We start from the raw sequence: 24,438 nt of genomic DNA, 5'->3' as shown, positions 1-24,438 counted from the left end.
ACAGTGCAGCCCCACCTGGAGCACCCTCCAGCATCAGGCCATAGCAGAATGGAAGCATCTCCCTCAGCTTCCCTTCTTCAGAGGGAGCCCCATGCAAGCTTTCTTGACTCACTAATATCCTCCTGGGAGCCAGTTTATTACCAAAAATAGTACAAAGAATCCATAACGAAAATCCCAAACATAGTCCATTTCTCACATCCCATGGATATAATCCTTAAAATCTCACATCCTGTAGTCCATCAACATAGCCCATACCATGCTCCAGCGTCTTTCAGCACCACCCAGGCTCTTCTTTGGCCTTCTCCTGTCTTTTTTTTTTTAGGACCTTCATCCCTTACAGGTGGAGGGCAACCCCACTCTTCCCAGTGGAAACCCCATAGCCTCTCAGCTGGGGATTCATCCTTACCAGGGGAGCATCCACCATTCCCCCAAGGCCCTCAGCCCACTCCAGCTCTCCAGCCTGGAGGCATCAGTGCATAAGCCCCTCAGCTGCTCCCCTGCTATCACATTTCAGGGGAACTGCACTTGTATTTCCCCCTTGAGGCCACCCACTCTCCAGCCATCTACTCTCTTGGGCAGAGACCTGTGTCTCCATCCTGACTGGGGTTTTTCCAGGCTGCACAGTTCCCTGCCTACACTGCGAGTTCCCCGGCAAGTCAGATGGCCCAAGCAGGCCTGCTTTCCCCACTCAGACACTATAAACAGCTTAATTGCCCACAGTTATAAGTGCCCAGCCCTTTCTAAATCAACCACACTTATTCTTCAGGTAAAAGCATGACAGAGAAAACATCAGAATAATAAAAACCTACATGTTTGCAAAAAGCTTACCTGAGATCACCCTAACCTGAGGCTCTGGCAGATGTCAGTCCTTCCCAACCTTCCCTAAGGATTTCCACCCGCATGGACAGACAGTCCTGCCCATTTGCTGGATCAGAAAGAAAGCCCCTGAGTCAATTTAAACTCAAGCTATTTATTCAGAAGTTCCATCTTTGTCTGTTGGTCTCTGGAAAATTCTATTGGACTCAGCATAGGTGAGCCTCTCCCAGCAGTGGCACCTCTCTGGAGAGGTTACACAACTGGGGTGACTTTGCCTAATCACCCCCCACTGTTCATAGTTCCTAGAAGGCTGTGGTCACCCTCCTCCATGTAATTACACACAATCCCTGGCCCACAAGGATACATACACTTAATGCAGTAAAGTTTCCCCATGTTGTAGGGAATTGCCACATCTGCTTCAGCCCTCTCTGGCCCACAGCTTCAACTTTCCAGCTTTGAGGTCAGTGGGCAACTCCTGCTGCATTGGGGATATTAGCTAGCAAACCACTCTTGCTGCTCTTCAGCCTTCCCCAGGAACCAACTACAGCTTCCTTTGGGGACTTCCTGCAGGCTTCCAGTCTCTGGCAGCTCTCACCTGCCACTTTCTTGTTCTCAGGCAGCTCTCACCTACCCCTTTTCCTGACTGAACCATGGACTGGCTCAGTCTTTCTCCATTTATATGACCCAGGTGATTGGAGGTCAGCTGATAGTCACAGGTGCATTGAGCTCTTCCTTCTTAAAGGGACAGTGTCACCCTGTGAGAGTTCTGTAGTTAGATCCCCTGGACAGAGAACGCTTTGTCCCCAGTTCTCACATGCCTCATCCTGTGCTTTGTGGCCTGCCGTGGGCCAGAGGAGCACAGCTATCATGGGGGTTCAAGATTGAAATTCAGTCTTTAATGAAGCTGAGGCTTGAGCCGTTAATTGTTTTGAAAATTAGCACCAAGGCCTTGAACTGATATCAGAAGCTGGCTGTGCTCCTGGAGGGGAGAGCAGGGACCAGATGCTACATTCAGTCGCAAACAGCTACATTCAGTTGCGGCTTGTGCATTGTCTTCACGTTCCGCTTCAGATACGATCAACTACAGGAACCCAGCCTGGGGGTGACAAATGCATGTTGCCAGCTCCTCATCTGGGAGGAAGGGACAAAGTTTCCTAGCAAGCCAGAGATGAAAGAAGGCATTTCTAGAAATTGATGCTACCTGATCAAACGGGCTTAGCAGGGAGTCAAACAGGAACCTGAGGCTTTGCACCACTTTGTTGTGGCAATATACCTTCATGGAAGTTAGAGACAAGCCTTGGTAAGCTCTTTAAAGCGCTTCCCCTTTCCTACCAGCATTACTTGCGTCTTGCCTGGGCTTAGCTTGAGCAAGCTGCTCTTCATCCAAGAGCTAATTTCCTGTAGGCATTCTGCTCCCGTTTTCAGGACCCCCCTGCTGGAGCTCCGTGGGTCACTTTGCCTTTCAAGAGAAGGGAGGCACAGTTTCATGAGATTCTATACAGGAGAGCATCTTTGGTCTGATCCTTGAGTTGCTTTAGGGTTTCTTGATGACAGCTCTGCTTTAAAAGGACAACTTTGTTTAAAAAGGGTGTGAGGCTTGCGTCAATTGAGAATTAAATATATAGGTGAGTGTCACCAGAATACTGTAGGCAGCTAAGAACCCGGCATCTCACTCTCTCTCCAGTGGTGTCATGGGGATATTAAAGAGAAGAGGGGATAGTACAGATCCCTGTGGGACCCTGCAGATATGAGCCTTTGGAGAGGAGGAGCAGATACCTGTCACTCCACCTGCTTGCTCTTCATGCATGGATACCTGGATTCACATCTGGTAGAGTCCCTTGAGGGCAGTGCCAGAGGTTAGGCCAGTGGTCCCCAAACTTTTGAAGGTTGCCCTCCCCTGCCCTGCCCTGGAGGTGCGGCCAGGAGCAGAGATGTAGCTCGGGAGGAATGCGGATGGGGTAAGGGGGCCAAGGCTGGTGTCACAGCTGGGTGTGGGTCTGGGGCCAGGAGCAGGGCTGAGGATGGGGGCTGGCATGGGGCTGCCCTTCCCTGAGTCCCTGCCCCTTCAAGGCCCCACCCCCGCTCACTCCATCCCCCCTCCCTCCATCGCTCGCTCTCCCCCACCCTCACTCACTTTCACTGGGCTTGGGCAGGGGGTTGGGGTGTGGGAGACAGGTGAAGGCTCCGGCTGGGGGTGCGGGATCTGGGGTGGGGATGCAGATGAGGGGTTTGGGGTACAGGAGGGGGGTCCAGGCTGGGGCCAAGGGGTTCAGAGTGCAGGAGGGGATGTGGGCTCTGGCTTGGGGTGTGGGCTCTGGGGTGGGGCTGGGGATGAGGGGTTTGGGGTGTGTGTGTGTGTGTGTGTGGGCTCCAGGAGGGAGTTTGGGTGTGGGAGGGGACTCCGGGCTGTGCCGCCGATCAAATTTTTACTGGCCCAGTTGGTGGTACCAACCAGAGCTGCCAGGGTTCCTTTTTGACTAGGCAGTCTGGTTGAAAACCGGATGCCTGGCAGCCCTACTGGGAGCGGAGCTATGCCTAGCCTAGGGACAGGACCAGATGCAGGGCTGGCAGCTGGGGATGCGGCTGGGGGTGGGACCAGAGCAGAACTGGGGGTAAGGAAGGGCTGGGTGGTGCTCCCAGCCCACCCCCACATTGGGGTTGGCCCAGGCCCTTCTGTGAACCCCCCCCCCCACCGAAGGTTCCGCCATGCCCCCCTAAGGGCATTCCCTACACTTTGGGGACCTCTGAGCTAGGCTAACCTCCCCTGTCCATGGCAGAGGCCAAATCTGCAAGTAGAAGGGATCTTTACACCACCTTCTAATTATCAAAAGTGCCTCAATTCATTCTCCAATTTTACACCCACAAATACCTGGGCTCTTTTATAGCACTTATTATTTGATGTCCATCTACCTGGCTACCCTCACACATCTGGTAGTCAGACACCTAATAAGTGCTATAAAATGTACCTGCAAGATTGATATTTAAAATACATGTACAAAATCAGAGGGTTCTTCTGAAAAATCAGGACCTTCATATATAAGTTACTAGGCAGGAATCCACTCTACAAGTTTCGGATCTGGAGCCAAACCTCTGCCATATTTATTCTGATCTGGGAATCTGGAGTTGAGGTGCGGACTATTATAAAGAGGAGCCAGCTGCAAAATGTGGAGGTGATGCTAAACCCCTCATGGTTTGGGGTTTTAGATCTGGGATTTCAGTTTGGGCTCATTCCCAGTAATTACATACCTATCCAGAGCAACTCAGAACAGTTAGTTCTGTCCTGGGTCTCTGCTGCTACATGCACTGCACAATCCTTGAATTGTGCTCACACGTTCTATAACCAGCCTCCGGAAGCCCTGCCTGCTGGAGTGGGACTGCGACCCCCATGCACTGCAGCCGTACCCTGCCTCTTGTAACAGGGCAGAGCAAAGAGAAACCTCCTCAGCCCTCTCATCTCCATGCCTCAGACATAAAGCAATAAAAAGCCCCCTGCTCCAGAGCGTCTAGTTCCCTAGAGTTGCTGTTGGATGAACTGCAATTGCTTTTTGCCCACTGCAGTGCACAGAGAGGGGATTTGCACTGAGAGGTTGCTTGACAAGCCAGAGAGCAGAGCGGGTGTGGGTGGAGGGAGGCTCTGGTAGCCAGTCAGGCTGTGAGTGTGCTGAGCTCTGACACTCCCTAGGGAGGAGCGCTTTCCCCATCTCCATTCTCCTCATCTCCTGCCAGGGAGCACAAGGGAAATGGAGAGATGAGAATGCACAGGGGGGACCCTTCACATTGACTGCACCCCACCTCTCTGCCTGCACCTGTGGACAAATGCCACACACACCATGAGGAAGAGCCTCTTCACCATCCCTACTAGCGTTGCTTTGCCTTTGATTTAAATCTTTACCTACTGTACTTCCACAAGGGGCCATGGAGCAGCAATATCTCTCCAAACTCCACCCCACAGTGGATTACGGAGCAGGAGTGTTTCTTCTGATCATAGGTGAGTTCTCCCTCCTCAGTCACCGATGCTTGTTTAGGGAACAGGAACTGCCAGATTGAATCAGACCCATGGTCCATCTAGACCAGTGTCCTGTCTCTGACAGTGGCCAGTACCACAAGCTTCAGAGGAAGGTGCAAGAATAGGCAGACGGGATAATCTGCCCTTTATCCCACCTCCGGTCTCATCCTGGTCTCTAATAGTTAGAGATTGGCTTGAGCCCTGATGCGCAATGTTCACTATCCCTTCCAGAATTTGTTGCCCATAATTTTGATAAATTAACTTTTGCCAGCAGAAGGTCTCCTCTGCAGAACCAAGATTGTAAACCACCTGCCTCCATTTCAGCATCCCGGTGCTGGAGTTCTATGGGTCACTTTCATGATCAAAAACAGAGGCAGTTTTGTGGGGGTCTGTACAGGACAGCATCTTTTGTCTGATCCTAGAGTTGCTTTGGGGTATCATTTCTTTTTAAGAACAGCTCTGCTTTAATAGGACAAGCTTGTATAAAAGGGCGAGAGGGTTTTCAAATAGCATGTGAGTTTTATATAGCTGGCTATTTGTGTTTTTGAAGGTAGATTTACAATGAAGTACATGGGTACACCATACATATATACCACACAGAGTGTGGCTTCAGCTCACGATCCTTATTACTTGTGGGTTTCTTGCACGCTTCCGAATAGCATCTTAGTGATCTGTTTGTTAAGGCTGGGATTTTCCAAAGAGCCTAAGGGTGTTAGGCACCCAACTGTCACTGAATTTCAATAGGATTTGACTGCTTAGCTCCATTAGGCTCGTTGGAAAATCCCAGTCTAAATTCCTAGCCGCAAAATAGGAGAGAGAGGGAAATAGCAAATCAAGGTGTATTTCGGAAATGATAATGTGAAGTGTTACAGAGGAGGGGGAAATATGTTCCCCAGCTGGGGATCTATGGAAAACAAGGAACACTGTGTATTTTTCAGCCGGTTGGAAATTTCCCTGACTTCTTCCCCTACAAATACATCACTGCATCTTTTTCATGAACACACTGCTAAGGTCTTGCTTTTACAGCTAAAGGGAAGGAATTGTAAATAATGAGAATCTGTTGTTTCCTCTTTTCATTGCTGACTTTAGAGAGCATGTTCACAGTAAAACTTTAGATTAAACTCGCTGCTACAGAACCGTACTTGCTTGAAAAGAAAACAGACCCAATTGTTTGCTCTGGGTATTTTGTGCAGGCTTTAGTGATATTTTGGCAAGAAAAATGACACTAGAGTGTAGCGGTTTGCTAGGTGAAAACATCCTCCAGGAAAGAGGGGACGACATTGTTACTTCTATCATCCCCTGTGCTCCTCTTAGGCTTTTATAGGAATTTGCAACTTGTAACTATTTTCATCATTAAAACAGCCTGTCCCTTAACAATAGATTCTTAGTTCAGCCTAGGATTTAACTGAGTGAGGTGCTCAGATACTACCCTGATGTGGGTGGAATAAGGACCGATATTGGATTGAATAGAATGTTAGTTAGCTCAGTCTGACACCTTGTGAAACTCCAGTCCAAACACGGTTAGTTATACTTTTGCACGTGCTAAGCTGGTCCAGTTAAAGCCTGTGCTTCCCTAACAGTTTAGCACATACTAAAAGTACAATTACTTTGCTTGGCTAGAATTTTCAGCGTTATCTAGCTAACTAACACCGCACCCTTAGCTCCTAGTCTAGCCATAGTGCAAAGCAACAGACTCTGATGTTGAACCATTATTATGGGCTTGGGAGAAATATGAAGCATGCCATGTGGACATAATGGACACCATGCTACAAGGTGTTGAGTAGCATCCAATCCCAAGGGGTGTTGAATGCACTCTGAACAACCTAGGTGGCATTTAGCATAATGACCAATCAGGCCAGCTAGAGTTACCATATTTCAGGTTCCCAAAAAGAGGACACTGCTGGAGTGGGAGGAGCTGGAGGGGGTACCTGCAGTGGGGGTACTCGCTGGGGGTGAGGGGCAGTGTCACTCCCTTTCACGGTGGCAGGCTGGCTGGTGCAAGCCAAAGATGCTGTCATAAAAATAAAGGGAAGGGTAAACCCCTTTAAATCCCTCCTGGCCAGAGGAAAAACCCTTTCACCTGTAAAGGGTTAAGAAGCTAGGATAACCTCGCTGGCACCTGACCAAAATGACCAATGAAGAGACAAGATACTTTCAAAGCTGGAGGGGGGGAAGAAACAAAGGGTCTCTCTGTCTGTGTGATGCTTTTGCTGGGAACAGAAAAGGAATGGAGTCTTAGAACTTAGTAAGTAATCTACCTAGATATGCGTTAGATTCTATTTTGTTTAAATGGCTGATAAAATAAGCTGTGCTGAATGGAATGTAGATTCCTGTTTTTGTGTCTTTTTGTAACTTAAGGTTTTGCTGAGAGGGATTCTCCATGTTTTGAATCTGATTACCCTGTAAGGTATTTACCATCCTGATTTTACAGAGGTGATTCTTTTACTTTTTTTCTTCAATTAAAATTCTTCTGTTAAGAACCTGATTGCTTTTTCATTGTTCTTAAGATCCAAGGGTTTGGGTCTGTGTTCACCTATGCAAATTGATGAGGATTTTTATCAAGCCTTCCCCAGGAAAGGGGGTGTAGGGTTTGGGGAGGATTCTGGGGGGAAAGATGTTTCCAAGCGGGCTCTTTCCTGGTTATATATTTGTTAGATGCTTGTTGGTGGCAGCGATAAAGTCCAATGGCAAAAGATAAAATAGTTTGTACCTTGGGGAAGTTTTAACCTAAGATGGTAAAAGTAAGCTTAGGGGGTTTTCATGCAGGTCCCCACATCTGTACCCTAGAGTTCAGAGTGGGGAAGGAACCTTGACATGGTGGCAGAGAGGTGGGATTGACTTGAAATCATTTTGAGATCAATTTGAGATTTTCTGAACCAGAAGCACAGATTTTAAAAGTAAATATTTTTTCTCCCTTTGGGCTGCTCGAAAGCAGGTTTTAAGCTGAAAGCAGTTAGAGTTTTTTTTTTCTCTGCTTGGGGGCTAGAGCAGAGACAAAAGGGGATTGTCTTTTGTGAGCTGGAGTTTTCTCTACCTAAAGGCAGGGTAGTTAACCTCCTACAGGGAAATTCACAAGTCTTCACAGACCTGAAGTTGTTTTTTACCTAAGAGCAACTAGAGGGGTTTTCTGTCTATTTGCCTGGAGACAAAGGTGTTAGGTTTTTTTTTTTTTTAAGGATTTTTCTGTAGGCTGACAATCACTATCAGAGACTATAGGTATCATATTACAGCACAGCAAAATTTTACAAGCCAAGTTTTTTGTTTGTTTTATTTCTAACTCTCGGGTGTAAAGTTAGTTAAAAACAGAGAGGCAAACATGACAGTGCCCAAGGCAGAAACAGCCAAAGAGGCTGCCCACAGGAGAGAAGTGGAGGCAGCGAGACAGACAGAAAAAACCCAAGAGGCTGCCCACAGGAGAGCTATGGGGGCAAGGGACAAAGTACTGGAGGTGAAGGAAAAAGAGAGGAAGCATGCACTGGAGATGGAGAAGGCAAAGGCTCAGCAGAATATACCAACAAACCCTAGCAATCCTTCTCCAGGTACCACTTCCCATCCCAGAAAGTTCCCCACCTACAAGGCAGGCGATGATACCGAGGCCTTCTTAGAAAACTTTAAAAGGGCCTGCCTTGGGTACAGCATCTCTACAGACCAATACATGGTAGAGCTGAGGCCGCAGCTCAGTGGACTGTTAGCTGAGGTGGCGGCTGAAATGCCTAAGGAACATATGAACCAGTATGAACTGTTTAAAACCAAGGCAAGAGTCAGAATGGGGCTAACACCCGAGCATTCCCATCGGCAGTTCAGAGCCCTAAGGTGGAAACCAGACGTGTCATTTACCCGACATGCCTACCACATTGTGAAACATTGGGATGCCTGGATATCGGGAGCAAGTGTTAAATCTCCAGAAGATTTGCCCTTCCTAATGCAAATGGAGTAGTTCTTAGAGGGTGTTCCTGAGGAAATAGAAAGATACATCCTAGATGGGAAGCCCAAAACTGTAATTGAGGCGGGGGAGATTGGAGCCAAATAGGTGGAGGTGGCAGAAAAGAAAAAAACTGGTTGCAGTTGGAGCGGATACCAGAAGGGACAACCTCAGACCACACCCTACTACCGGGGGCAGCCCAAGGCCCCAACTACCCCCCAAGGAACCCTCCAGACACCTTATCGTCCCGCCACACCGTTCTCCAGCAACCCACCTTGCCCCAGTGACCCGTCAGCTGGACGATGTTTTAAATGTAACGAGCCGGGGCATGTAAAGGCCAACTGCCCAAAGAACCCCAACAGATTACAGTTCATTGCACCGGAATCACACCAGAGGTCCTCAGGCCCAGATACCTCCCAGATACCCTTGGAGTGGAGGGAAACTGTGAATGTGGGCGGGAAGAAGGTCACCATGTGGAGGGACACTGGAGTACAAGTGTCGGCTATCCATGTTTCCTTAGTGGACCCCGATTTAATCAACCCAGAGATCCAAGTGACCATTCAACCCTTCAAGTCAATTTGCCTACAGCCAAGTTGCCTGTCCAGTAAAAGGGCTGGTCAGGAACGTGGACTTTTGCAGTCTATGATGATTATCCCATCCCCATGCTGTTGGGGGAAGACTTGGCCAATCATGTGAAGCTAGCCAAGGGGTGGGAATGGTCACCTGCAGCCAGGCTAAACAAGCCATCACGCCTAGCTCTGTTCCGGAAACTTCTACCAGGACCCGGTCAGAGGTGATGGACCCGGACCCCAGGCCAATGTCTGCAACAGCAGTAGTGGATCCAGTCCCAGAGACCCAGACGGAACCAGTCCTGGAACCGGAACTGGCGGAACAACCAGCACCAGACCCATTGCCAGCACTGAATCCAGTACTTGCAACCCCAACACCAGAAGGCCCCAGCAAACCTGAACCGGCAGCAGCCCATAACCCTATACCAAAGGCTCAGCTGGAGCCTGAACCCCAACATAGTGCACCAGCAGAGAGCGGTTCAAAGTCAACGGAAACAGCACCATCCCCTACATCGCTTCCAGAGGGACCAAGCCTAGGTCCACAATCCAATGAGGAACTGATGTCTCCAGCATCAAGGGAACAGTTCCAGACCGAACAGGAAGCAGACGAAAGCCTCCAGAGAGCTTGGACGACGGCCTGGAGCAACCCACCGTCTCTCAGCTCTCCTAATCGATCCAGGTTTGTTGTAGAAAAAGGACTTTTATACAAGGAAACTCTTTCTGGTACACACCAGGAAGACTGGCATCCTCAGAGACAGTTGGTAGTTCCAACTAAGTGCCAGGTAAAGCTCTTGAGCTTAGCCCACGATCATCCTAGTGGCCATGCTGGGGTGAACAGGACCAGACTGTTTGGGGAGGTCATTCCACTGGGAGGGAATGGGCAAGGATGTCTCTACCTATGTCTGGTCTTGTGAGGTATGCCAAAGAGTGGGAAAACCCCAAGACCAGGTCAAAGCCCTTCTCCAGCCACTCCCCATCCTTGAGGTTCCATTTCAGTGAGTAGCTGTGGATATTCTGGTTCCTTTTCTGAAAAAGACACCCAGAGGGAAGCAGTACATACTGACTTTCATGGATTTTGCCACCCGATGGCTGGAAGCAGTAGCTCTAAGCAACACCAGGGCTAAAAGTGTGTGCCAGGCACTAGCAGACATTTTTGCCAGGGTAGGATGGCCCTCCGACATCCTCACAGATGCAGGAACTAATTTCCTGGCAGGAACTATGGAAAGCCTTTGGGAAGCTCATGGGGTAAATCACTTGGTTGCCACTCCTTACCACCATCAAACAAATGGCATGGTGGAGAAGTTTAATGGAACTTTGGGGCCATGATACGTAAATTCGTAAATGAGCACTCCAATGATTGGGACCTAGTGTTGCAGCAGTTGCTCTTTGCCTACAGAGCTGTACCACATCCCAGTTTAGGGTTTTCGCCATTTGAACTTGTATATGGCCGCGAGGTTAAGGGGCCATTACAGTTGGTGAAGCAGCAATGGGAGGGGTTTACACCTTCTCCAGGAACTAACATTCTGGACTTTGTAACCAACCTACAAAATACCCTCCGAACCTCTCTAGCCCTTGCTAAAGAAAACCTACAGGATGCTCAAAAAGAGCAAAAAGCCTGGTATGATAAACATGCCAGAGAGCGTTCCTTCAAAGTAGGGGACCAGGTCATGGTCTTAAAGATGCTCCAGGCCCATAAAATGGAAGTGTCGTGGGAAGGGCCATTCACGGTCCAGGAGCGCCTGGGAGCTGTTAATTATCTCATAGCATTCCCCACCTCCAACCGAAAGCCTAAGGTGTACAATATTAATTCTCTAAAGCCCTTTTATTCCAGAGAATGAAAGGTTTGTCAGTTTACAGCCCAGGGAGGAGATGACGCTGAGTGGCCTGAAGGTGTCTACTATGAAGGGAAAAGTGCTGGTGGCGTGGAAGAGGTGAACCTCTCCATGACCCTTGGGCGTATGCAGCAACAGCAGATCAAGGAGCTGTGCACTAGCTACGCGCTGACATTCTCAGCCACCCCAGGACTGACTGAATGGGCATACCACTCCATTGACACAGGTAATGCTCACCCAATTAAAGTCCAACCTTACCGGGTGTCTCCTCAAGCTAAAACTGCTATAGAATGGGAGATCCAGGATATGTTACAGATGGGTGTAATCCACCCCTCTGGCAGTGCATGGGCATCTCCAGGGGTTCTAGTTCCCAAAACAGATGGGGAGATACATTTTTGCGTGGACTACCATAAGCTAAATGCTGTAACTCGCCCAGACAACTATCCAATGCCACGCACAGATGAACTATTAGAGAAACTGGGACGGCCCAGTTCATCTCTACCTTGGACTTAACCAAGGGGTACTGGCAGGTACCGCTAGATGAAACCGCCAAGAAAAGGTCAGCCTTCACCACACATGTCGGGCTGTATGAATTTAATGTACTCCCTTTCGAGCTGCGGAATGCACCCGCTACCTTCCAAAGACTTGTAGATGGTCTCCTAGCGGGATTAGGAGAATATGCAGTCACCTACCTTGACGATGTGGCCACATTTTTGGATTCCTGGACAGAACACCTGGAACATCTACAAAAAGTCTTCGAGCGCATAAGGGAGGCAGGACTAATTGTTAAGGCTTAGAAGTGTCAAATAGGCCTAAACAGGGTGACTTACTTTGGACACCAGGTGGGTCAAGGAACTATCAACCCCCTACAGGCCAAAGTGGATGCTATCCAAAAGTGGCCTGTCCCAAAGTCAAAGAAACAGGTTCAATCCTTCTTAGGCTTGGCCGGATATTACAGGCGATTTGTACCGTAATACAGCCAAATCGCCGCCCCACTGACAGACCTAACCAAAAAGAAACAGCCAAATGCCGTTTAGTGGACCGAAGAGTGTCAGAAGGCCTTTAACCAGCTTAAAGCGACACTCATGTCTGACCCTGTGCTAAGGGCTCCAGACTTTGACAAACCATTCCTAGTAACCACAAATGCGTCCAAGCGTGGTGTGGGAGCAGTTTTAATGCAGGAAGGACCGGATCAAGAATTCCACCCTGTAGTGTTTCTCAGCAAGAAGATGTCTGAGAGGGAAAGCAACTGGTCAGTCAGTTTTCAGAGTAACAGCCGTGTTAGTCTGTATTTGCAAAAAGAAAAGGAGTACTTGTGGCACCTTAGAGACTAACCAATTTATTTGAGCATAAGCTGTAGCTCACGAAAGCTTATGCTCAAATAAATTGGTTAGTCTCTAAGGTGCCACAAGTACTCCTTTGGTCAGTCAGTGAAAAAGAATGTTACGCCATTGTCTACGCTCTGGAAAAGCTACACCCATATGTTTGGGGACGGTGTTTCCACCTGCAAACAGACCATGCTGCGCTACAGTGGCTTCATACCGCCACGGGAAATAACAAAAAACTTATTCGGTGGAGTTTAGCTCTCCAAGATTTTGATTTCGACATCCAACACATCTCAAGAGCTTCTAACAAAGTGGCTGATGCACTCTCCCGTGAAAGTTTCCCAGAATCAACTGGTTAAAATTGTCTTTGAGATGTGGAAAATATTGTTAGTCTTTATATACTTGGTAGTATATTCAGAGGTGCATGTGTCTTATTAACTCTGTTTTCCCCTAGAGCTCCAGGAAGAAATCACAGTCAGCGTTTCACCCTATCTGTGATTTTTGGGAGGCGTGTCATAAAAATAAAGGGAAGGGTAAACCCCTTTAAATCCCTCCTGGCCAGAGGAAAAACCCTTTCACCTGTAAAGGGTTAAGAAGCTAGGATAACCTCGCTGGCACCTGACCAAAATGACCAATGAGGAGACAAGATACTTTCAAAGCTGGAGGGGGGGGGGGGAAACAAAGGGTCTCTCTGTCTGTGTGATGCTTTTGCCGGGAACAGAAAAGGAATGGAGTCTTAGAACTTAGTAAGTAATCTAGCTAGATATGCGTTAGATTCTGTTTTGTTTAAATAGCTGATAAAATAAGCTGTGCTGAATGGAATGTAGATTCCTGTTTTTGTGTCTTTTTGTAACTTAAAGGTTTTGCTGAGAGGGATTCTCCATGTTTTGAATCTGATTACCCTGTAAGGTATTTACCATCCTGATTTTACAGAGGTGATTCTTTTACTTTTTTTCTTCAATTAAAATTCTTCTTTTAAGAACCTGATTGCTTTTTCATTGTTCTTAAGATCCAAGGGTTTGGGTCTGTGCTCACCTATGCAAATTGGTGAGGATCTTTATCAAGCCTTCCCCAGGAAAGGGGGTGTAGAGTTTGGGGAGGATTTTGGGGGGGAAAGACGTTTCCAAGCGGGCTCTTTCCCGGTTATATATTTGTTAGACACTTGGTGGTGGCAGCGATAAAGTCCAAGGGCAAAAGGTAAAATAGTTTGTACCTTGGGGAAGTTTTAACCAAGCTGGTAAAAATAAGCTTAGGGGGTTTTCATGCAGGTCCCCACATCTGTACCCTAGAGTTCAGAGTGGGGAAGGAACATTGACAGATGCAATGACAGACGTTAGTCAGCACCTCCCTGCGAGACCCCCTCCTGAGGGCTGAGAGCTGGGTGGGCGGGATCCAGCAGCTGTGGCTTACAGGAGAAAGGACCAATCAGCTGCAGATGCAGGGGAGGGACCAATTGGGAAGTGGACCAATCAGGGCTCTTTTGGAACGGCAGATTGTCTGCTCTGCAAAAACTGGGGACATTTCCTGTTATTTTAAAAATACCGCTGGACAGAGAAAGGAGGCTCAAAAAAGAGACGTATGGTAACCCTGACTCAGAGCCCAGTCCTGCAGCTCTGCATGTAGAGGCCTGGGAATGTTGGGTCCTGAGTTCAGGAAAGAGAACTTTGTGATGATGTCAGCAGAGTTAATAAAGCTTCAGAAAGGAAGTTTATTCAGCGGAGATTTTCACTAAAAGAAGCATTGCAAAAACTGAAGAGTCTTATTAGGTGAAGGGTCAAATTCTGCTCTTTCTTCAGTAAGGTCACAGAATAAAGCAAACGTCTGGCCCCAAAATCACTGTGTTTTGAACATCACAGGCCCGATTCATTGGTATGTCTAGGCAGCTTTGGGCGGCTCCAGCAAGGACCAGTGAAGCCAGGTTTGTGGCTGCTTTGCACTGCAAGAGCTGTGCAAATAAGCCAGACCATATCAGGGAATCTGGCCCTGTATATTTTAAGCCAGGTGCATTTCTGAGCACTAGTTGTTTAGTTTTTTAAGATCTCACACAAATCATATACAGATGGATCAGCACAGATCCTCTAGGCAAAAACAGTGCTTCTAGGTACCACAGGAAGGTCTGGGTTTGACTCTTAGTTCATTCTCACTGCTTTTACACTAGTGTGACCCCACTGACTCCAACAGACTGACACCACCCGAGAGAAGAGATGCAGCTGCAGGCAGGTCCCAGTAAGGACTGGGGGCAAAACAAAATGCCAGGTGCCTGGCTGCAGCAAAACAATGAGTGCCGTGATCAATTCTGCAGCATCCTGTCACTAACAATGTCTGTTCACGTCAGCTGCAGGGACTGACCCTGGGTCCGCCTGCACAATTGTGACGATAAATGCATTCAAGACTGTGAAGGGCTTTGAGATCTATTGATGAAAAGCCCTACATAAGAGCTAAGTATTATTATTACTACCACATGAACTTGGTGACCAGGCCTGGCAGCTTACAGTAGCTGATGCAACCCTCTATTGTCTAGCCACTAGAGGGAGCCAAAGAGCCACATCGTTAGCCAAACGCCTCCAAGTCTCCCAGCGCACCTTAGTTCTGTGTCTGCAGGGACGTCCTTTCAGAAAAGTTCTTGTGGGGGAGGTGGGGAAAGCATAGTCATGTCAGCATCTAGAATATTATATGTGATTATTTCATATCCTGCAAAGTCTGTGTGGGAGGGAGGGGTGAAAAGTAGAAAGACATAATGGAGAATATAGACCTATGAAAAGTCAGTGGAGCAAACCAAGGTTTTGGGGGAGGGCAACTGCCCTCTTACAAATGACTGGCACTGGTTATGTCTTTCACAGCATCAAGCATATTACTGGCATGTCAACAAATACATCGATAACTATTACTATCTACACTGTTTTCTCCCCTCTCAGGGATCCTGACGATTCTGGGGAATTCAGCAGTCCTTGTTACCGCAGTGAAACGCTCTTCCCATCTCAAGTCCCCCGAGCTGCTTATAATAAATTTAGCTGTAACAGATCTTGGAATGGCCATCAGCATGTACCCGCTGGCCATTGCCTCAGCATGGAACCATGCTTGGCTGGGAGGAGATGTGTCCTGTATATATTACGCCCTGATGGGTTTCCTCTTCGGCGTCTCCAGCATGATGACCTTGTGTATGCTGGCTGTGATCCGGTTCCTTGTAACCAACTCATCCACATCTAATAGTAAGTAATAAAATACAACACTGAAGAGTGTCAAGGCTGGGTCATGGGCAGCCAGACTAGGGTGACCAGATGTCCCGATTTTATAGGGACAGTCCCAATTATAGCGGCTTTTTCTTATATAGGCACCTATTACCCCCCATCCCCTGTCCCGATTTTTTACACTTGCTATCTGGTCACCCTAAGCCAGACCTAGTGGTCAGAGCTGGAGTCCACAGTCAAGAGTTGAGAGTCAGCTGGGTCAGGATACTGGGAGATCAAAGGCAGGAGACAAACTTGGGATCAGAACCATGAGTTGGTAACCAGAGTCAGGCTGGGTGAGGAGAGCTGGGGGTCAGAGACAGGAGTCAAACCGGAGATCAGATATGAGGAGCCAAGCCAGGTCGGGATGCCAGGAAATCAGGCTGTGGGAGACGCAGGAGGAGGAGGCGGCACAAGGTACACAGTCCAGGACAGGGTGGAAACGGGTTGTTCAGACAGCTTCCTATTCTTGTTGCTGGCTTAAATAGGGTAGGCAGGCCAATTGGCTGCTTTGGGACTCTGCCAATAGGACCTCAGGGGCAGAGCTTCAAACTGTGGCAGGAGTTCATAGGTCCTGGGGTCAGCAGTTGTCAGCAAGCTGCCAAGTGGAGGGCTGACGCATGGCTGCTCCTGTGGACCTGGGTCATGACAATGAGTCATCTGGGGACCACAATAGTAGAACATTGGGCTGTTATGTTGAGAGAGCCAGTTTCAGGTCATAGGTGGCTCCCAGTTCATCTTGCTGGCTTCTGAGGATCCTTTCCTTAGGCGTCTAATGCAGGATTACATTAGGCTGCTTGGTACATAGGAGCTAGGAGCTGCATCACCCCAGTACCTTTGTGGATATGGCCCTAAGTCTCGTTCCTCAGTTCTCCATATGTAAATGCAGGTGGTTCCTTCCTCCCATCCTTTATCTGTCTCGTCCATTTAGGCTGTAATTTCAGGGAAGGGGATGTCTCTCTCTAAGTACATGTACAGCACCTTGGACAAGGGGGCCTCTAGGTGCTGCTGTAATACACATAATGCCATAGTGATGGATTTCAGACCAGAATTTGGTGCTTATCTGTCCTGAAACTCAGACTCTTTTAAGGTTTGTCTATCCCTGTTCCTTGGTGACCTGTTAGGATCCCCACTCGTTGTGTGGGTGGAAGCTGGGCATTTCATTAAAGTGATATCTTTGAGGTCCCTGAAGGAAGAGTGCATCAGAAGCCACTCAGAACTATAAGCAATTTGATAGCCCTCTACAGCAGGCTACTGACAGCTGTTTCCAAGTCGGCTGCACTTCATTATCTTAAAAGTTGTGTTGTCAGCTGCTTTTAGGGGGAAATGAGTAAAGAAACCATATGGTAGAGGAGGCGACTTGGCTTCAGAACAGAAGAGACAGACAATAGCCTCTGGGGTGCGGGGAAGCAGAGTGAGTCCACCATGACATGTGCCCTATTAACTAGAATGAGTTGGTTCCACCGAGCACCACTTAACAAGTAACATTAGGAAAGCACCAATGGCCTAGTTCCTGGCATTGCTACGGCTACTTTGCATTGGCCTGGATTTCCTGGCTACAGGGGAACTGGGCTGGTCGGAACCCGCTTCCTGACTCATTCACCCCCTACCTGCAAGGATCTGGCTGGGAGAAAGGGGTAAAACCAGAATGCTGCACTCTGGCAATCGTGGGCTGCTGGAATGGCCCCTTGTAGGCTGGTACGATTCCAGAGTAGCAGCCCTGCAGCTGCTCTTAGTTGTTCCAGGGACTAGCCTGGCATTCAGGGTACATCTACACTGTGATAAAAGACCTGAGGCATCACTGCAGCTGGCCCGGGTCAGCTGATTTGGGGGAACGGGGCTCTAAAATTGCAGTGTAGATGTTTGGGCTCAGGCTGGAGCCTGGGCTCTGAGACCCTCCCCACTACATTGCAATGTTTAGCTCTGTGGCCTGAGCCCGAGTCAGCTGACCCGGGCTCAGAGACTTGGTGCTGCGGATATTTTATCAGAGCATCGATGTACCCGCAGTGAGCCAACGATCAGGGAGCTGCAGTGATAGCTCAGCCATCTTTGCAGCACCATTCCCCGGCTGCACTGGATGGGAAAAGGCCAGTTTGAGGCTCTGGCACAGAGGGCTGTGAAAGCCAGGACACCTCCATTGACTTCCGCTGTGGTTGGCACAGTGCAGCAACACTGATACATCAGAGGGCACTGCCCAATGGGTCCCACAGAGCAAATCTTTTATTCCTTTAAACTAGCCCTGAAATCATGGGGTTAACGTGAGATTCATATGGACTTGCTGTTCCTTTTCTTCCAGGCAATACAATCAACAAGAACGCCATTTGCATTTTGATTGCGTTCATCTGGCTGTGCTCGCTGCTCTGGGCCATTCTGCCTTTGCTGGGTTGGGGTTATTATGGCCCCGAACCGTTCGGCATCTCCTGCACGATAGCGTGGAGCGAATTCCACAACTCCGCCAACGGCTTCTCTTTCATCCTGAGCATGTTCATTCTGTGCACACTCCTGCCTGCGCTGACCATCCTCAGCTGTTACTTGGGCATAGCGTGGAAGGTTCGCAAAGCATATCAGGAGATACAGAACTCTGACAGGATCCCTAACGCGGCAAAGCTGGAAAGGAGGCTGACACTGGTGAGTTACCTGAAGAGCCAGAACAGGTCAAAGCAAGCAGGGGCCCTGTGTGACGTGACCCTTGCAGGAACCCATCTAGCCCCCTTCACACTCAGTGAGTGGGACTCTCTTGCCCACCTTATTTTGCACCTATCTGAGGATCTGTGGCATTTCTCCAATCTGATCCAGCCAGGCTGTTTTTCATGGGTGTCGCATGAACCCCTCCATTCGGGGAGGCTAGCCTCTGGCCCTGCTCCTTATGCCTGAGACCCCTCCCGTTCCACCCCCTTTTCCTGCCGGAACCCCGAGCTTCCCACAGCGGCCAGAGGAGCTCCGTCCCAGCTGCCCTGAGCCCCAGCCCGCCGGCCGGCCCAAGTCCCAGCCCTCCAACCCCAGCCCCCTCAGCCAGCCCAGTCTAGGCCCTGCCGGCTTCGAGGGAGAGACTGAGGGAGGGTGGGAAGACCAGCAGCATGCGCGGGACCACAGGGGAAGAATGGGCTGCGGAAGGGGGGCCTCAGGGCGGACCCATAACTTGGCTGTTTGGGAAGGCTTAGCCTCCCCTGGCCTACTATACCCGCCACCCATGCTGTTTTTATAAGAGACTCAGAGTACCTGAGAGCTTCTGATGACTCCTTTCTGTGGCCTAAGAAGCCATAAAGAATTGAGTACAACTTTCCAAGCCCCTAAGGACTCCTCTCGCATCAGCTCCAGACAAGCTGACAGGTGCACAGCTCGTACCTTTTAACCAGTGCGAAAGACCCGGAGCGCCGCCGGGTGAGTAAAAGCACCGGAGCGGGTGGCGCCTTTTCTTTGGATCGCTCCCCCTGTTCCCTCAACAGGGGGAAATTTAAAAGGCGCCAAGACATTGACAAGGTGCCACTTGTGCAGCGGCCGCTGCCCTGCTCCCCCCTAGCTATGCTACTGCCAGCTTTAATTCCCACCTCTGTCTGACACGGAGAAAGGATTTGTGCTTGCGTCTCCCACATGCCAGGAGAGTGCTGTAGCCACTGGGCTGTGGGTTAATGTTCACTGTCAAAAAGCTGCTCTCCTCCAGAGGAAAGGTGGGCAAAGTGATAGTTTTGCCTGCTACACAAGCATATGGTGTGGTTTAACTATTGTAGCCATGCCATGTCTCCAATGGAAAATAGGGGTTTGATACAGAATTTGGGTGAAGTTCTTTAGCCTGTGCTCTGCAGCAGGTCAGAGTAGGTGATCACAGTGGCCCCTTCTGGCCTTGAAATCCATGAATTCATGTTGGAAAGTGCTTTGAAAACCTCGGATGAACCCTAGCATAGAAGGGCTGAATGTTATTTTAGGGAACAAAACGTTTCCCTAAGATTAGGGAACAAAACATTAAGTTTTCCAACTTAAAGGACTCTCCAATTCAAAGAACTTTTATTTCCTCAACTTTCACCTGCTGGTGCATAGTGTAATTTGTCATTATTTTATTCACTTGTATGCTACAGTAAACAGAAGTGCCTAGCCCAGATTCTGGGTACCCTTTGAGAAGCTACATATGATAAAATAAGGAGGCTCTAGCAATTACCCCAGGATAACACTACCCCAGAAGCAACATATAGCCAAGATTAATTTAAGGCCCAGACCTCAAAGGCACCTAATTTCCACTGATTGGGAGTTAGGTGCCTAAATACCTTTGAGGATCTGGGCCTAAGAGAGCTACAAGGTTAGACATGTCAGTGTTGTCAATTCTTGCAATTTTATTGCAAGTCTCACAGTATTTGGTGTTTTTCTTAAAGTCCCAGCTCCTGGAGTTATGTGATTACCTGAGAATCTCAGCTTTTATTTAAAAGAAAAGTTTCTAGCCTCATGGTTGCAGAGAAAAGCTGGAAAAGGTGACCCATAAAGGCTCAAGAATTAGAAGGCAAATAGAGAATCCTGAATGTGTTGTGTTTTCTTTTTTTTTTTTAATTTTCAAGCTTGTAAAGCTGTTCTCCTGATTTTAGGGACCTGACTCATGAACTTTTAATATTCGAGGCTGGCAATTGTAGGAGCCTAGAGTTAATGAGCACAGATGAGAGCTCATCACTTTTGAAAAATCAAGCCACTTATTAGGAGCCTTAAAAAACAGCTAATCAGGTTCCTATTTATTTAAAATCTTGGCCAAATTTAATAAACACCACTACCCAAATCACCTCCAGAACTGCCCCCTCTTCTAACCATCCTTCAGCCTCACCCATCTCCTAAGTCCCTAGAGACCAGGGAGACAGCTGGGTCTAGCAGCACACCTGGAGCACTAGCGAACCTGACCTGGACATGGAGAAATAGGAAAAGCAAATTCTAAAGGTTCAGGGCCCTAATGGGGCATACCCTTCTAGTTGCCCTGGCCCTCTGCTACCCTCTGCTGACTGCAGCTGTGGCAGCCTCTCATGAGGAGAGATGCAGTCTTCTAGATAGTAATTGCTGTATTAGAAAGAAGTGATAAAAGCACTGATGCATAATTACTCTTTGGAGAAAGTCATTACTGCGTGATTCCACCCCATAGTTCTACAAATTTACATAATTTGTTCTCCCCATCCCCAACGTTAGACAGCAAGGGTTGTTTGGTCTCCAGCTGCATTCATTTCTTGGCCTCAGCTGAGATGGCAACCAAGGCAAATCAATTTGTGCCATTCCAAAGTGCTGGGTTTTGTGATGGGGATGCTTGTCAGCATTCATCAATTCAGAAAGGAGACCTCGTAGTTAGGTCCACAGGGGTTTGATTTATGCTCTGATAAATGATGACGCTCTGATCATGCCCTACCACTGGTAAGACCCAGCTGGCCTCCCACCCCAGGGGTAGGTGGTGCATGATAGACATACTCATGCATTGTGCGTGACTCACCGATCAGTGCACACTCCCACCCGAGCAGGGCAGGCTCTGTTCCTCCAGTGCCTGCTGCTGACAGCCAATCTGGCATTGTGGGAGTTTGCTTCTTCTTGTGGCTTGGCCCTCCAGCCAGGTCAAGTTCAGTCCCCTTCTGGGGGAACAGAGTCCCACAAACAATGGTTGATGATGACCTCAGGCCAGGTTTTCATCCCCCCATGAGCTCAGTGGACCCTCCATCCCTTATCTCTGGGCTTTTAATAGTTCTTACACTCACCGGGGGCTTTCACAACACTCTCCTTGGTGGCCAGCAGAGGAACCCAGGCCCACCCTATCCTCTGGGTTCCATGTCGGGGACCCCGTAGCAAGCAGCTAAGGTTTGCTCCCTCAAGCTCCTTGCTGCTTCCCTATACCCATTTGCTGCCTTGCCCTGTCCCTCAGCCTTTTTTCCCCAGCTCTCTTCAGAGTCTGTTCAGACGCTTATATCAAGCAACTCCTCCCAGGCCTTTCTCCCTGCAGGGCCGCTTCCTGTCTTTCTATCAAGGCTCACCATAGGGCCTTGCTCCATCCCTCTCAGTATCTCGCCTGGCCTTTTACCAGAATTCCCCCAAACCTTCTCCCCTCAGCCTGCTGGCCTCTCTTTTACTCCCTTGAAGTCCTTCCTCTCTATTAGCCACCCCAGCTCCTTCCCAGCTGGGCCAAATCCTAAATTAGGCCTGGCCCACACTCCAGGTGCAACTAACACACTCTTTGCTGGAGTGGTGTACACACCCCATCATAGGAGTGCAATGATTACCAGGAGGTGTCCTGCCCCAGGATCAGAGCCATGATTCATTAATTTGTTCTATTCATGTAACTAACACTGTGGACAGACATCCAGAGAGCACTTGGGTCCACGTTGGTTTCAACAGCATGACTATACTGCCATGAATTATATACCTCATGTACTATGCTGCCCGTTAGACCTACATTATACAGCAATGCCCCTGATTTATGCTTGTATAAAAGTCTCTCCAGTCATGCTGAAATGGGTGTAAACCATGTTAAGGTACCATTTTGAGTAGGGTTCTGCCTTGTAGCCCTACAGTATTTTTCATGGACATAGAGACCGGATGGTGCTGACTAAGGCTGGTCAAAAATTTTCCATCAAAGCTTTTTTATGACAAAAAATTGAGGTTTTGACTAAACAAAGTTGTTCATTAAAAAGTGTTTTCTCTGTATGGAATACTGAAATATTTTGAGTCAGCAGTTCCTCACGAGAGTTGTAGTTCAGGGCCCTTATACTTCCATTCGCCGCCATGGTCCGGGCTCTCTGGCCATACTACACCTCCTGTGATGTACCACAGCCAGGGAAGGGGAAAAGCGATGTTAGCTGAGGACTGAACACACTGTGCCTTTTTCAGATGGCCGTGTTTGTCAGCGTCGGATTCCTCGGTGCCTGGACGCCCTACACAGCAGTCAGCTTCTGGTCAATCTTTAACTCCAGCAAATCTCTACATCCTGTCATTACGCTACTGCCGTGTCTGTTTGCCAAGTCTTCAACAGCTTATAACCCTTTCATTTACTACGTCTTCAGCAAAACTTTCCGGCGTGAAATTAAGCAAATGAAGTGTTGCTGTGGCTGGCGAGCTCACTTCTTTAACACAGAGAACTCAATCGAAAACCCCATGTCGATGATGTGGATGGGTAGAGAAAACGCATGTGTTTGTCCAACTGCAAAGGCGAATAACGGGGAGGCCTCAACCCAATGAGCAGCAGAGCTGGCTTTACAAACACAGCAGAAAAGCCTGCTTCATCCTGTATTATAGGGAATCAGTACAGGAGGGCCGTCATGATGTCTGTTATGATAAATTGCTGTCGTAAATTGAGTGACATGTTGTAAAGAACCATGATTTATTTTTAAAGTTAAGCAGCAAGGAAAGAGGTGTTTTGAAGGACTTTCACTTCATGAAAATTAAAATATCAGTGGATTCCTCTCTGCCCTAAACCAAACGAAACCAGCTTTAGCTTAACTACTGTGGAAGAATAAGTACTGTGCTTGAAAGAGGATTTACTGGTTTTTATTTTTTTCCTTATGCTTTTGACTTTATGCTGGAATCTCTGTGCAGCTCATGACGGTGCCTCAAGAGAAAACAACTGATAATACTGGAAGCTGACACCCCGCTGCCCCAAATTTAGATGCTTTTAAACAAAGAAGAAGGAGAATATGCCACTTCCCCAGCAATAAGAAAGGACGAACATAGGGGAACCAAGAACACTCATCAGCTGGAAGAGAGAGCTACAGGATGCAGCAACCGCTTGCAAAATGGCCATTTTAGGGCTACAGTGGCTTGCCTCTGCCAAATTTAAAGGGCCAGTCTCCAGAAAGGCACGTCAGGGCAAGGATTCTTTAAGAGGGCGGTTCTAGACTGAGGCAGCTCAGTAGGAATGAGGCAGGCTTAGAGAAAGGGTCTGCTGCTGCAGAACACAAAAAGATGTGAACAGTGAAATCATCTTTTAGGATAAGGAAGCTCACAGGATATTATTTGTCAAAGAATGACCATTCCTTTGACACCAGTGCTTGTGGTGTTCCTCCCAGAGTGGAACCGAGTGGTGAGTAGAAGCAACACAGCTCTGACAGTGAAATGACTCAATTTTGAGTGGAAGTCCTGTGATACCCAGCAGGGGGTGCAAGGTCACTGTCTTGTAAGGGAAGGGAGAGTAGCGATAGCAGGCCGGATTCTCTGCTTATTCTAGTGTAAATAGGGAGGTACTTCATTGAAGTCAATGGTACCATTAGAGGAGTCTCAGGCCCCTGTACGTTGACAGGAGAAAGGACAAAGGCGAGGTGTAGTCCTGTGAAGGGGAAGCAAATGCCAAGGCTCTTCAGTCTGCAAAGTTGGGGGTTGGCAAAGAATGGGTGTGTCTGAGGAGACATGGGTTTAAACACGCTCCTCCTCATGTTAATAAGTTGCTTAGCTACACGCATTCACTCTTTGCTTCACTCGTGCTACTAAACAGAAGTTACTTGGGCTCAGATGCTTTCTAGGAATTGATCAGTAGAAGTTAGGAGCCTAAATACCTTTAAGGATCCAGGCCTAGGTGTGCATGGGTCATATTCAAATTACTGCAGAACCCCACTCCCTGGTGCTCCCTCCTGTCTTGCCCATCACTTTTTGTCACAATCTTTTACACACGAAACTCAGTGGAGTTTGTCGTGAATTTATCGAAGAAACACTGTTTGTTGGAAAATGCTGATTTGTCGAAACTGAGCCCATTCGTGGGAAATCTGACAAATTTCCTGGCTCAAAAAAAAATTTAAACCTCCCGC

General features: G+C 48.3%; 1 protein-coding gene across 1 annotated transcript; it reads left to right on the top strand.

The window, feature by feature from the left end:
• The first annotated feature begins 4,731 nt into the window (after positions 1-4,731).
• On the top strand, positions 4,732-23,862 carry LOC141983760 (opsin-5-like). The gene is made up of 4 exons (XM_074946777.1): positions 4,732-4,804; positions 15,386-15,679; positions 17,994-18,325; positions 22,532-23,862. The coding sequence occupies exons 1-4, from the start codon at positions 4,732-4,734 to the stop codon at positions 22,877-22,879; spliced, it is 1,047 nt and encodes a 348-aa protein (XP_074802878.1). The 3' UTR covers positions 22,880-23,862.
• The last annotated feature ends 576 nt before the right edge of the window (positions 23,863-24,438 follow it).

The sequence above is a fragment of the Natator depressus genome, chromosome 3 (assembly GCF_965152275.1).
Source record: "Natator depressus isolate rNatDep1 chromosome 3, rNatDep2.hap1, whole genome shotgun sequence".
NCBI lineage: Eukaryota > Metazoa > Chordata > Testudines > Cheloniidae > Natator > Natator depressus.
This window is presented reverse-complemented; position numbering and strand designations above follow the sequence as displayed.